The sequence below is a fragment of the Polyodon spathula genome, chromosome 2, assembly GCF_017654505.1.
Source record: "Polyodon spathula isolate WHYD16114869_AA chromosome 2, ASM1765450v1, whole genome shotgun sequence".
Lineage (NCBI taxonomy): Eukaryota > Metazoa > Chordata > Actinopteri > Acipenseriformes > Polyodontidae > Polyodon > Polyodon spathula.
The window spans coordinates 82,708,836-82,723,284 of record NC_054535.1 but is presented as its reverse complement, the minus strand read 5'-3'; the positions used below and the strand labels follow the sequence as shown (position 1 = coordinate 82,723,284).

At 36.8% G+C, this 14,449-nt stretch overlaps 1 protein-coding gene across 1 annotated transcript in view; it reads left to right on the top strand.

Annotated features, from left to right (window-relative positions):
* Positions 1-11,028, top strand: part of LOC121302259 (chondroitin sulfate synthase 3-like) — a 124,410-nt gene extending 113,382 nt beyond the window's left edge. The window contains exon 3 of the mRNA XM_041232105.1: positions 8,075-11,028. Coding sequence (XP_041088039.1) covers positions 8,075-9,646 — 1,572 coding nt within the window. The 3' untranslated portion in view covers positions 9,647-11,028. The remainder of the gene's footprint in view (positions 1-8,074) is intronic.
* The last annotated feature ends 3,421 nt before the right edge of the window (positions 11,029-14,449 follow it).

Sequence of the window (14,449 nt, the reverse complement as noted above, 5' to 3'; positions counted from 1 at the left end):
CCATTTATTATGTTAGCAGAGCTTTTAAATCATCTGTCAGTGTCATAGTCAATTTTAGACAGTGTTCTTTGTTGAATAATGTAAAACTCACAGCTGTTTTAGATGACACTATTAGTAGAAAGATCTTAGTCTAGTTCAAGGAATTTAGTTACCAGTATATGACTCCTGTTTAGTGGATCTTTCTGGTTTATGTTTTCGGTAAATCAGCCATAACTTTAAACACACAATCCTAAATAGAAATTTTTTAGTCTAGACCAACATTTAGCATCTTATTTGAATATCTTAAGTTGACTGAACCTTTCAGTACTGTCTGCAATTCAGCTACAGCTTCAAGAAGTTTGTTAAAAATGGTACGATCTTTCTGATACAATCCAATATAGTACTATTAATATTTGTATTCTATTGCAGATGTTCTGTATTTTAACATTTAATTGTCTACAAGTGCAATCCTTTATAACTGATAAGGAATTATTTTTTCAGGTTATTTATTCCCACACACACTCACACAAAAATAATTAGGCTATAAACAAACTTTCTCTTACAAAGTAACAAGATAACGAAGCACACAGTATCCCTGCCTATGCCTATCAAGTAATGTTAGTAACATACGAAACATATTTCCACTGCAAGGCTTGTTACTGCCTGTCTATTTAAATAGTCTGTTCCAGAGTTTATATGTGTTTGTTCCTGAATAAATGTCAGTCACACTAAATATTTCAAAATCTCAACAGTGAGAAATACTGGGAAAGCTTTTGCTTTAGCTGTCCCCTCGGACTAGAATATATTAACACAGAACTCAGATCCACAGTGTCACGTACTCATTTTAAGAGATTGCTGTTTGATCACTTGAACCAGCCTTGTGATTGTGTGTGATGTGAAGTGAATGCAATAATACATGGGTTGTGAAACTGTCTGCTTGTTTGTATGCTTGTGTATTATTGTAATTGCTCTTGCCTTTCTCCTGGGACACCTTTGTAGACTAGTTGTTTTTAGCTCATATGGCTTTTCCAGTGAATAACATTTTCTAAAGCACACTTGAATGGTAGCCACCATCTGACCTAATCACTTGTGAAACATCAACAATGAGGGCTTCTGTCTCTGCCTAATAACTATACTGGTTTCATAACTTTAGCTCTGTGCTCATTAAATTAATCATTGTAATCTTATTTTTTTTTTTATTGCCATGTAAAAATGGAGTCATGTAATGTAACATGTTTCCTATATGTCAGTGAATTGCCAACATTCAGTATTTAGCCTTTAATCTTCAGTATTATTTGTAAGAATTTGAATATCCTAGACTGGTTGATTAAAAAAATTAAGTATTAGGGGCTCCCAAGTGGCGCATCCAGCTAAGGCGCCCCATGCGGATCTGCCCGATAGCCTGGGGATCGCAGGTTTGAGTCCAGGCTACGTCACAGCTGACCATGATCAGGAGCTCCCAGGGGGAGGTGCACAATTGGCCAAGCGCTGCCCAGGTAGGAAGGGCTTAGGTCGGCAGGGGAATCCACAGCTCACCACACATTCAGCAACCCCTGTGGCCGATAGGGCACCTGTGGTTCTGCAGTGGAGCCTCCAGATCTGTGTTGTCCTCCGGCACTATAGGTCTGGTGGCCTCATTATGGATCCGCAGTGCGAAAAATAACAGATTGGCAGGAGCACATTTCAGAGGACGCGTGCTCCTGCCTCCATTCCCCAGGTTGGCAGGGGGGATGCTAGCGGTGGACCGAGGATACAGATTACAGTTGGGCAGAAACCCAGGGTAAAAAATTGAAGACAATTAAATTTATAAAAAAAAAAAAAAGTATTCATACTTGAGGAAACAATATCTACATTCCATTTTTTTCCCCGAACGTACTTGGCCATTTCCAGCTTTTTTTCTTATTGGCCATTTACAGATATGTACACTACAATATTTAAACACAAGTCTGTCCATTATATGTCTATAACTTAAAACATCAGTGTATGTTATTCTGCAGACATCAGTAAAGTGAATATCGGCTAGTTACAATCAGACTACATGCTGAAGGACAATAGTAGCGAACAAATTCCAATGTGGCCCTTACCATTGTAGACTGGTATATATTTACAAAGTAGCTTTAAGTGGAATTGGAAGTCTTTTGAAGAGGTGAAATTGTCTGATCCAAAAAAGACATCTTAACATCACTGTTTCCAGTGGTCAAGTTATTAAGTTTTAATAAAGTGTTGTTTACTTCAGAGAAGACATGCTGTTAGGGAAAAAAAAAAGGTTTATTTTCAAAATCTATTTTACTGATGAGGCTAATACTGTAGTGGGGAGTGAAAACACCTAAGGTTAATAATCAGGTTTACAAAACATTCACATATGATGGTTTTTTGTGGTTCTTATTTGGAGATGTATTCAATATGTCACATGATGTCTCAGTTGTACCTTGCAAGTGTTTTGATCATGGATTGGTTATGAGCTCTGGTAGTCCTAAAGTCAGAGAAATAAAGTAGAATATAAAGTGTCACTTGTGTCTTTGTATACCATGCTTCGAATTGTGACCCTCCAGCTGTACAAGAGAAAAGCCCATTTATTCTAAGAAAATTCAGTTGCCTACTTTTGACTTTGATGTATGACAGTATGGTTGAGGTGTTTCTTTTAGCTATTGCTTTTATTTTATTTTAGCTATTATAATAATATATATATATATATATATATATATATAATATATATATCTATATATATATATAATATATATAATATATAAATTTGCCGAAGCATTCCGAACAGTGGTTTTGGTTTCATCTTAGTAAAATAATACTATACATTTTACCCCTGTACTTACAATGTAGACATATGCGTTGGTTTAATATAATACAACTTATAATACAACTGCGTGAGCTATAGATGGGTTGTGACAGGGTAGTGTCACAGCCAAGCTGTTACAGGCAGGAAGAGAGACTCAGAAGCAAGAAGCTGCAGTGACAAATTCAGTAACAAAATCAAAACACATTAACAAATAAAAAGACACAAGGGCCAAAACAAAAGGTCTATACAAAAACTCACTGACATAAACAGGACAGCAACACACACCTTCACCAACACTGACATTAACCTCTATAACACCCGTGATTCCCCTTCTTATACACCTGTGGCTGGAGCCTCATTACCCATTAATTATTCAATTATGGCTGCAGCCACATTCTCACATGTTCTCTTCACACACACACACACAGACACACCGCCCTGCCACAGGGTTAAATAGTCAGCTGATCACAGCAGACCGAAGGAGCTTTTTCTTTTAAGTGAAATCCTATAGTCAAATGTTAGGACCCAACCCGAAATACACCCCCATCTAGATAGATTTGACCATATCAGGTTGGGGTACATTTCATTTTTTAGAACCTCGAAATCTTTTCGTGTTCGGGGCGGACTTCTCTTGCGAAAGACCCCATCGTGATGTGGAAAATTCAGTAAGCCCAAGCCCGAACCCGTTCTGCAGATCATCGGAAGATACAACCTAACTCAGGCAGTGGGCAGCAACATCACAGTGCGCATCATTCTTCCAATTAAAGCTATAGTACCACACTAGCTGTGAAGTACTCAATAGAGTACCATCATTTTTGCTGTATTCAGAATAAAATAACACAAACAGTAACCTAAATATTCTACATTTGCACTCTTCAAGCTCAGAACTGCTGGCTTCTCCCTTGACCAGGTGTGCCAATGCTAAAAATACATTAGTTTTTCCTAGCTTTTAGTAATAGAGATTTTTTTTTTTTTTTAATGTAAATTGTTCTATAATCTTTGTAACATTATAACAAAATTAAAGTTTAGTTATGACCTGTAACTTTAATATAAATTTGTTTGTATTGTATTTTTCCTGTAAAGCACTTTGGGTTGGTATTGCCATGAAAAGCACTATATACAAATACATCGATTGATTAATGGATTGATTGAAATATTGTAACCTGGCCAAAACAATAGAAAATATATTCCAACATTACGCTAGTTTGAAACCCACAACGTTAAGCACTCCTTTTTAAGCTACATAAATATAGAGAATATTTCAAACTAGCATAATTTTGGACTGTATTTTCTATTGTTTTGGCAAGGTTGCAATATTTGAATCAATAAATGTATTTTTATATAGCGCCTTTTATGGCAATGCCATCCCAAAATGCTTTACAGGAAAAATAAAAACAAATAAATAAATAAATACAAAGTACAATGTCATTCACTAAAATTAAAACATGATTACAAAATGATTTACATAAAAAAATGTATCTCCCTATTACCAAAAGCTAGGAAAAACAAATGTGTTTTTAGCAGTGCTTTACATTTCTCCAGAGAATGATAGTCTCTCACAACTAGTAGCAACAAGTTCCAAAGTTTAGCAGTACTAGTGGAGATTATTTCTGATTTCACTTACCTCTAACAGGGCTTAGGCTGGCCTAGTTATGGGCCAGTTTGTTACTCTGGGATTGTCACTATCCTTTATGCTTTCAGAATCTTTATTGAAAGTGTATTCTGAAATGTAAGTGCTTAATATTACATCATCAGTAAAGCAGGTGTTTTGTGTTAGCAAGACGAGGATATACAGTAGACAGAAAGTTGATTGTTGAGATGAGGTCCAATACACCTGCAGAATTCTAAAAGAGGAATGATAATGCTGACTGTAGCAGTTACTTTTTGTAGTGGAGTCACTCCATTAAGATCACCAAATATGGAGGTGGTCTGAAGGAATAAGCTTACTTTGCACACAAACCTGACTTTAAAGAGCTGGGTTTCTGCATAAGCAAGACTTGCAATAATAACAAAACATTAATCATTTTAGAAAAGTGCAATGGGAGTGTTTTCATACTGTGACAGTAAATTACTCAGGCAGTAGCTCAGGTCTAGAAACTCATCGGAAGGAAAATGAAAGTCGTTGCTGGCAATGTAAACTATATTTGTCATGGAAAAACCCAGAAAGGTCTATTTAGTTTAATACTTTCAGGAATTTTGAATATGATCAGTCATTAGTCAGTTGATCAAGTGTAATCAAATAATGTATATCAATATTTAATTCAGTATGTTCTGATGTTTGTTTTTTAACTAATTTAACAATCAATAACTTGCAAAGAACAGTTTTTGCATTCTTTACAATATGTGTACATAGTTTTCGTAGTTCAGATGTATCTTTCTAGTGTATTTATCCAGCTTACTGAAAGCTTAATATAAGCTGCTCTGACTTCTCTTCTCTGACCGTATAAAAATCACATAGACTAGTCAATTTTTTTTCTCACATGAGATGTTCCAAAACACAATACGTCCATGCAGTCAATTACACAGTGGTTGCAGTGATTTACCATTTCTTGAAAAATGTACATTACTGCGTGAATTCACACTGTATGTATACAGTGTGTCACAATTGTCTTCAGTTGTTCATTTTCCCGGTCACTTCCTATGTCTGTGTGAAAAAAACAATGTTAGTGTTATCAATTTTAATAATTTTCTATATTCAGGCTACAAGAACACAAAATCATGTTTAACCATTTTACATTTCTAAATGGAGAAATATTTTAAGGTTGCTTTTTTTCTTATTGTTACAGTAAACATTTTGATAGCATATCTGATGCATTGTAATTTTAATTAATGTTTCAGGGGTGGTGTAAGAGCTTACACGTCATCATAGTTTAATTAGTTTGTATGACGTCACTGCAGAAATAACCCTGGGTGATGACCCCACATGAAAATGGTCTAAATAAGGTGTAAGGGGCTACTGTGCAATTGATGGGAAAGTTAATCAAAAAATGTAAAGTTTATTGGTTCCCTAATTCAGCAAAAGGGGACCCATTAACCTTTTTTTTCAAAATACCCATTTTTTATTAACAGCATGGTTTGTTAATCAAGTTCCACACAACAGCTTCTGTGTAATTAACTGCCTTTTATGCTGATCTTTTCTTCATGAAGTTTTTAATGGGAGGACAGAGTTCTTGAATTAATCAAATGCTCCTGATTAGGCATATTTTTCAAATACTATAGAACATTACACCATTGTTTAGAGGAGAGATTACATTATTGTACATGTCCTTGAACACAATGAAGGTATTGTGTTCAAAATGATAATGTGGCAACAAAATGAAGAGAAATGGAACCTGTGAATTAATATTTGAAAGTTTTATAATTCTGTATCAAAAGTATTCAGACCCCTGACCAATTCTCTCATATTACTGAATTACAAATGGTACATTGAAATTTCGTTCTGTTCGATATTTTATTTTAAAACACTTAAACTCAAAATCAATTATTGTAAGGTGACATTGGTTTTATGTTGGGAAATATTTTTAAGAAAAATAAAAAACTGAAATATCTTGCTTGCATAAGTATTCAACCCCCACACATTAATATTTGGTAGAGCCACCTTTCGCTGCAATAACAGCTTTAAGTCTTTTGGTATAAGTATGTACCAGCTTTGCACACAGTGTGGGAGTGATTTTGGCCCATTCTTCTTGGCAGATTTGCTCCAGGTTGTCAGGTTGGTTGGACGACTCTTGTGGACTGCAATTTTCAAATAGTGCCACAGATTCTCAATGGGATTGAGATCTGGACTTTGACTGGGCCACTGTAGGACATTCACCTTTTTGTTTTTGAGCCACTTCAATGTTGCTTTGGCCTTGTGCTTGGGATCATTGTCCTGCTGAAAGGTGAATTTCCTCCCAAGCATCAGTTTTTTTAGCGGACTGAAGCAGATTCTCTTGCAGTATTTTCCTGTATTTTGCTCCATCCATTCTTCCTTCAATTGTAACAAGATGCCCAGTCCCTGCTGATGAGAAGCATCCCCACAGCATGATGCTGCCACCACCATACTTCACTGTAGGGATGGTGTGTCTTGAGGCATGGGCAGTGTTAGTTTTGCGCCACACATAGTGCTTTGAGTTTTGGCCAAAAAGCTCTATCTTGGTCTCATCTGACCACAAAACCTTTTCCCACATCGCAGCTGGGTCACTTTCTACTACTTTTTTTCTACTTACTTTCTGGCAAACTCCAGACGTGCTTTCAAATGGTACTTTTTGAGTAAAGGCTTCTTTCTTGCCACCCTCCCATACAGGCCAGTGTTATGCAGAGCTCTTGATATGGTTGACTGGTGCACCATTACTCCACTCCCAGCCAATGAACTCTGTAGCTCCTTCAAAGTGATTGTTGGCCTCTCTGGCTTCTCTCACAAGTCTCCTTCTTGTTTGAACGCTGAGTTTTGAGGGACAGCCTTTTCTTGGCAGTGCCTGGGTGGTGTGATGCAGCTTCCACTTCCTGATTATTGATCCAACTGTGCTCACTGGGATATCCAAACACTTGGATATTATTTTGTACCCTTTCCCTAATCTATGCATTTGTATTACTTTATCTCTAACTTCTTTAGAATGCTCTTTGGTCTTCATTTTCCTCCAGATTCACAGCCTTACCAATGATCCTTCAACAGTGGGGTTTTTATCCAGAAAATGTGACAGCAACTTTAATGGTTCACAGGTGGAGGCCAATGGTAAGGTAATTGTGTCCTCGTTAGGGCAATTTCTTTCATCGGTGCAAACTGGGAGCTTCCACAGCACAGGGGTTGAATATTTATGCAAGCAAGATATTTCAGTTTTTTATTTTTCTTAAAAATATTTCCAAACATAAAACCAATGTCACCTTTAAAATTATTAATTTTGAGTTTAAGTGTTTTAAAATAAAATATCGAACAGAACAAAATTTCAATGTACCATTTGTAATTCAGTAATATATATATATATATATATATATATATATATATATATATATATATATATATATTCTGAAGCAGTATAGAAACAACTCTATACAGTAAACTTTTAATAGAAAATAAATCTTTGTATACTTAAGCCAAATATACTGAAGCCAAAAGGAATTAAATGGATTTATGTGTAACACTTTCTTTCTGGAAGCCAGTCACGCAGGCTAACTTCTAGACTGAAAACTATAGGATTTAAAAGATAACCCAATCTTAATTTGCACACAGAAATCAATAGCTGAAGTCAATTTGTTTGTCTGTTTACTTTTTAGAACTTTTTTGGGGGACATTGTTCTGATTTATGTTTTCTTCTTACTTCTTAGATGCAGCAGTTGTTTTATGAGAACTATGAACACAATAAGAAGGGATACATCCAAGAACTCCACAGCAGCAAAATCCATAACACAATCACCCTTCATCCCAACAAGAGGCCTGCCTATCAGTATAGGCTGCACAACTACATGCTGAGCCGCAAAATTTCAGAGCTACGCTACCACACCATTGAGCTCCACAGGGAGAGCGTCGCCATGAGCAAACTCAGCAACACCGAGGTGCAGAAGGCAGATCAACAGCTGGGGCTAATGCCCTCCTACACACGCTTCCAGCCAACAGAAAGGAATGAGGTTATCGAGTGGGACTTCTTGACTGGGAAACATCTGTATTCCACAGCTGAGAAACAGATGCCTCGTCAAGGTATCAACAGCCTTCTGAGGACAGCATTGGATGATACTGTCCTTCAGGTCATGGAGATGATCAACGAGAACTCCAAGACGAGAGGACGTGTGATTGAGTTCAAAGAGATTCAGTATGGATACCGCAGGGTGGATCCCATGCATGGGGCAGAGTACATCTTAGATCTGCTGCTTCTTTACAAAAAGCACAAGGGGAGGAAGGTTACGGTTCCAGTGAGGCGACACGCCTACCTTCAGCAGTCATTCAGCAGGCCCTTCTTCATTGAAGAAGAGGAACTTGATGTGAGAGAGCTTGTTGACAGCATCAACACAGACTCTCACTCCTTCTCATTCCTTTCCAATTCTTTAAAGATATTCTCTCCCTTCCAGTTTACTGAGTCAACCAAAGAGATGAGGAAAAGGAGTGAAAAGAAAATCCACATTCTAGTTCCTCTCACAGGGAGATATGACATTTTTTTGAGGTTTATGGAGAACTTTGAGAAGACATGTCTTACCACAAACCAGAATGTAAAACTAGCCATAATTTTAGTCAAAAGCGACTCCAACCAAGACAAAGATAAGCACATTGAACTAATAAAGGAATACCGAAATAAGTATCCCAAGGCAGATCTGTCCATCATCCCCATGACAGGAGATTTCTCCAGGGGATTGGCGTTAGAAATGGGCTCATCGCAGTTGGAGAACAACACGTTGTTGCTGTTTTGTGATGTTGATCTTATGTTTAATGCAGATTTTTTGCAGAGGTGCAGAGACAATACCATTCAGGGAGAGCAGGTATATTATCCTGTCATCTTCAGCCAGTATGATCCAAAAATAGTGTATGGAGGTAATCCTCCTGAAGACAGCACCTTTGTTTTTACCAAGAAAAGTGGGTTCTGGAGGGACTATGGATTTGGGATCACTTGCATATACAAAACTGATCTGATAAAAGCTGGTGGCTTTGATACCTCAATCCAAGGTTGGGGACTAGAAGATGTAGATCTCTTTACTAAAGTATTACATTCGGGGTTGAAGGCCTTTCGAAGCCAAGAGGTTGGAATTGTCCACATTTACCATCCAGTTCACTGTGACCCAAACTTAGATCCCAAGCAGTATAAGATGTGCTTGGGGTCTAAAGCAAGTACTTATGCATCCACGATGCAGCTAGCTGAACTCTGGTTGGAGAAACGCTTAGGTGTGAGGTACAACAGAACATCATCCTGACATTCCAGTTCATTCTTCCTTTAAGGGGAGTTTACCTCTATTGTGAGAGTGTGGGTGTTTGTATGTATGTATGTGTGGATGTGTCTGTGTACATGTATTCTTTGTGTCATTAGTTCTTCTACAGCGTCTTCCAAAGGACATTTACCAGCACATGGCAGTGGTAGTACATCTGTAGTCAATGATTTCAACGTAAAGCTGAAATTATTGAAGCTGTGTTTTATTTTTTTCTGTAGTTTTTTTTTTTTTTTTGAGTTGTTTTTGCTTTATATCATTAGAATAACCAGAGTATCTGAACTATTCTCAGGAGCACATTCTCCACAAAACAATAGCCACTTCAAATAATTCTGTGCAGTGCTACTTTTGTTCTGTAAAGGCTGTAGTAATTATAGTGCTCATCAAATTTCTTTCAGACATCGCTGAACACAATGTGATAAAACAATAATAATAATAAGAAGAAGAAGAAGAAGAAGAAGAAGAAGAAGAAGAAGAAGAAGAAGAAGAAAATGCTGTTGAAAGTACCACAAAAGTGCTTTAAGCTTCCACTTGGGAAAGAGCTCTGCAATAAAGATTTGAGTTTTTTTAATTTATACAAGATGAAAATAATGTACACAGAACCTTCTTCATGTGCAGTATTTTTAAAAAGTGTGAATAATTCTGATGATTGTATCTTTATTTTTTAGAAATGTTTCTGTGATGTAAAAGGTACTGGATACCAATATCCCATGTTCATGTGCTTCTAATACCATTTGGTTTCAAACTTACTGACTTTCTTTTTTCATGTGAACATGCTGCAAACAGACATGCTTGCATTATTTCAGCTTTGTGACTTTCATGCAGTTCAGTTTGCTGGCAAGAACAATGAAATTCTATTAAAAAAAAGGTTATTTATAATAAAGTATACGCTTAAAAATCATTTTCGTAGCATCAGAATATCTGTTTTATTTATCCTTTTTTCCCCATTTACAATGATACCAAATGTTAACTTTTTTAATAAACTGAGAAGTGTTTTCATGACAGGTCTGGAGACAGTGGTAATTCAAATGTGTACTAAACATAATATACTTATGCAGTGACATGCCCTATAATCTATTGTTGAAAATACCTGTACTGTTGGTGTTACCGTCAACATGCTATCAGAATTTTTTTTTAATGCTTCACAGAGCTACAGCTGAGTTTGCGGGTGACAAGCAAAGCCTGCAGGTAATTGTGGAAACATTTCTGGTTAGTTCATAGAATGTCACACTTCGATATGGGGAGACAGCTTGTGTGCCTGTGCAGCTGACACTGCCATAAATAAAGTGCACTGTAAGATTATTCTAAGCCCTTCCTGCAGTTAAGCCTTGGAGTAATTTACCCTTGTCCTCAAAATAAAGATAAACGTATGCAGAGTTGAATTAATTGGATTTGTTCCTTAAAAATAATAATCATTATCATCATAATAATCATCATAATCATACTCATAATAATAATTGTATAGGATCTATAATATAACTCATAAGGTCAGCAGTCATGTCCTAGATCATAGTGTTTCCAAGCAGGACAGAAATGCCAGGCTGTTTACCTATATCTCTAGGCCAAGAGGCCATTACACACAGAAGGCATGATGCTATATATAACAGACACATATAACGTATTGTTTAATGGGTTTCAGTAGTAGTAGATCCAGCATCACGTTGTTAGGGGCATCACATACAATGCTAAACTCAATGAATAAATTAATGTTTGCCTTTTTTTTTCTTGTTTCATTCCAAAAACGTGTAACACTAGATTAACATATCAAGCACAGAGAATATATTAACACCAAGGTTTAGGCAGAAAGTACCTCTATAACTGAGGGTTTTTCTTACGAAGTACAGGTCAAAGTAGTTAATGGACCTCTTAAGCACTGCTTGTGAAGGAACCCCATGTTGGTACTGCTTGGTGGAAATTCTTATAAAGCAGCAGAAATGCTATACAAGCTTAATGAGCAGCCTGTGTGAGATATCTACCTCTCACACTGAAAGACATTGACACTGTAGCAGAGTGGAATACTAAACTGAAAGAACAAAAAGAATACAAAACAGCAATCTCTTTTTGTCCCGTGAAACAGCATTGCAAGGTCAGACAACAATACTGTTCAGTGTAATATTCTTGAACCGTTTCACAGTTTCAGAACAACTAAAACCAAATGAAAGTGGAAGTAATGTATTGATTAAATACTTGCATGATCTACATGTATACATGTAAAAAATGAAGCAGTCATTGATGAAAGATTTGGAAAAACTGAAGGAAGCAGTCTTGTTTGCTGTGTTCAGTGTGACAGACAGGCTACAATGCAAAACGGTCTAAATTTTGAATGAGGACCTTAAAAACAACACATTAATTGCATTGCAAACATTTTTTTTTTATTGTTAATGCAACAGTCATGTAAAATATAATACACAATGAAAGAAATATGCAAGCAAATGGACCGTTTTATAAATACAGTGCAGCTATTGTTTTCAATTTTCTAATTATCTTTAGCATATCATATAGTACATACATTTTATTAATTGTGTTCGTTTACAAACAAAACAAATACAACTTAAACTTTAAGCTGTCGTTAAGTCTTGCTGATTTAGCCCTTACCCGTGTTAATTACTGGTGCAGTATTTCAGGAGTATTTCTTCATTAGACTAGTACTGCATTGTATATGGATATGTATGTGGAAAAACGTGTAGCTGTAATATAGGTTTACTTTTTTTTTTTTGGCAGTTCATAATAATAGATCATATTTAATCTGTATCAAAACAGTCAAACTACTTTCATTATCCAACAGTTAATTATTGACAAATGTTTTCTCATCTAGCCCTTCTGACAGCAGCATGTACTTGAAGGCAGTCCGGAAGGAATCAAACGTGACTGGAAGTGTCAAAGAACAAACTTGTGCTGGTGTGGGGCAATCAATCCTGATTTCATAGTTTAATCAGTGTTTCGTGACTTGACTCTGTAAAAATTCAGGTCAAGACATCCCCCATACTAACAAGTCCAGTTTTAAACATCACTACCATCATTGGAAATCTTCTGTGTTCATGGCATTATCTGCTTCAGTTAATGGCAGCTATTCATTGAAGCTTCAATACTAATGATCCCTGTAACCTTCAAAACACATAGAAGGTTGCCTTATTTAATCAGGTGCAGCTAGGGATAGATTTAAAAAAAAAAAAAAAAACCTGGATATCCTGTTCATGAATCCTGGAGACTATTAATGCAAACTGCAAAGCAATATAAGTCGCTAACTTTGTACCCAGTGACCCACCTTGGATGATGTTTGAAATTTCATGACACATTTTTTTAAACAATTCTCCCAGCAAAAACAACACCAACCTAAATGACTCTATTCACACTGTTAGAAATATGTGATATTAAAAGGACAAGAAGAATAGAACTTATAAATATGAATAAGGAGATGGGTTTATACCTTCATTGACACATGCATTTGGTTCACTGCTACTGAAGTTAATACTGGTGATACTGATGACTGGAACTGGTAAGACTGGTGCTAAGTGCTGATACTGCTGGGATTGGTAAGACTGGTGCGGGTACTACTGGGACTGGTAAGATTACTGGTACTAGTGCTAACACTGATCGGACTGGTAAGATTACTGATACTAGTGCTAACACTGATCGGACTGGTAAGATTACTGATACTAGTGCTAACACTGATAATGCTGAGACTGAATACTGATGTTACAACTTACTGGTAAGACTATTAGTGCTAACACTGATCGGACTGGTAAGATTACTGATACTAGTGCTAACACTGATCGGACTGGTAAGCTGACTGGTAAGATTACTGATATTAGTGCTAACACTGATCGGACTGGGACTGGTAAGACTACTGATACTAGTGCTAACACTCGGACTGGTAAGACTGGTGCTAACACTGATCGGACTGGTAAGATTACTGCTAACACTGATCGGACTGGTAAGATTACTAGTGCTAACACTGATCGGACTGGTAAGATTACTGATACTAGTGCTAACACTGATCGGACTGGTAAGATTACTGATACTAGTGCTAACACTGATCGGACTGGTAAGATTACTGATACTAGTGCTAACACTGATCGGACTGGTAAGATTACTGATACTAGTGCTAACACTGATCGGACTGGTAAGATTACTGATACTAGTGCTAACACTGATCGGACTGGTAAGATTACTGATACTAGTGCTAACACTGATCGGACTGGTAAGATTACTGATATTAGTGCTAACACTGATCGGACTGGTAAGATTACTGATACTAGTGCTAACACTGATCGGACTGGTAAGATTACTGATATTAGTGCTAACACTGATCGGACTGGTAAGATTACTGATATTAGTGCTAACACTGATCGGACTGGTGAGACTGTAAAATGCCACGATTAAAACACTGATTGAGAAGGCTTTATGTTAAATCGTTTGCCAACCCTCCTATGGAAACGCTGTAACTCTTCCTCTTGGGACATGTCTCTGTGGACATATAGCAGGGCAAGGCCATTCAGTCTATTTTCACGCATACTGCTGCGAGAGCAATCAAACCTATCGAAAGGATGCACTCAGTTAAACTCTTTCTCGTGATGAACAGAGACCCTAGGAATTCGTTTGCTGCTGAAAACACAGATTGTCTCTAAGCTGAAGGAGAATTTTTTGTTTTACACTTGGGGCGGGGCAAAAAACATGCAAGGCTTTTTTGTTTGTTTGTTTGTTTGTTTGAAAACCAAAACAATACACCTATCATATATAATCATCAACACAGACAATGTTGCTTTAAATTTCCGTAAATATACTTTAAAC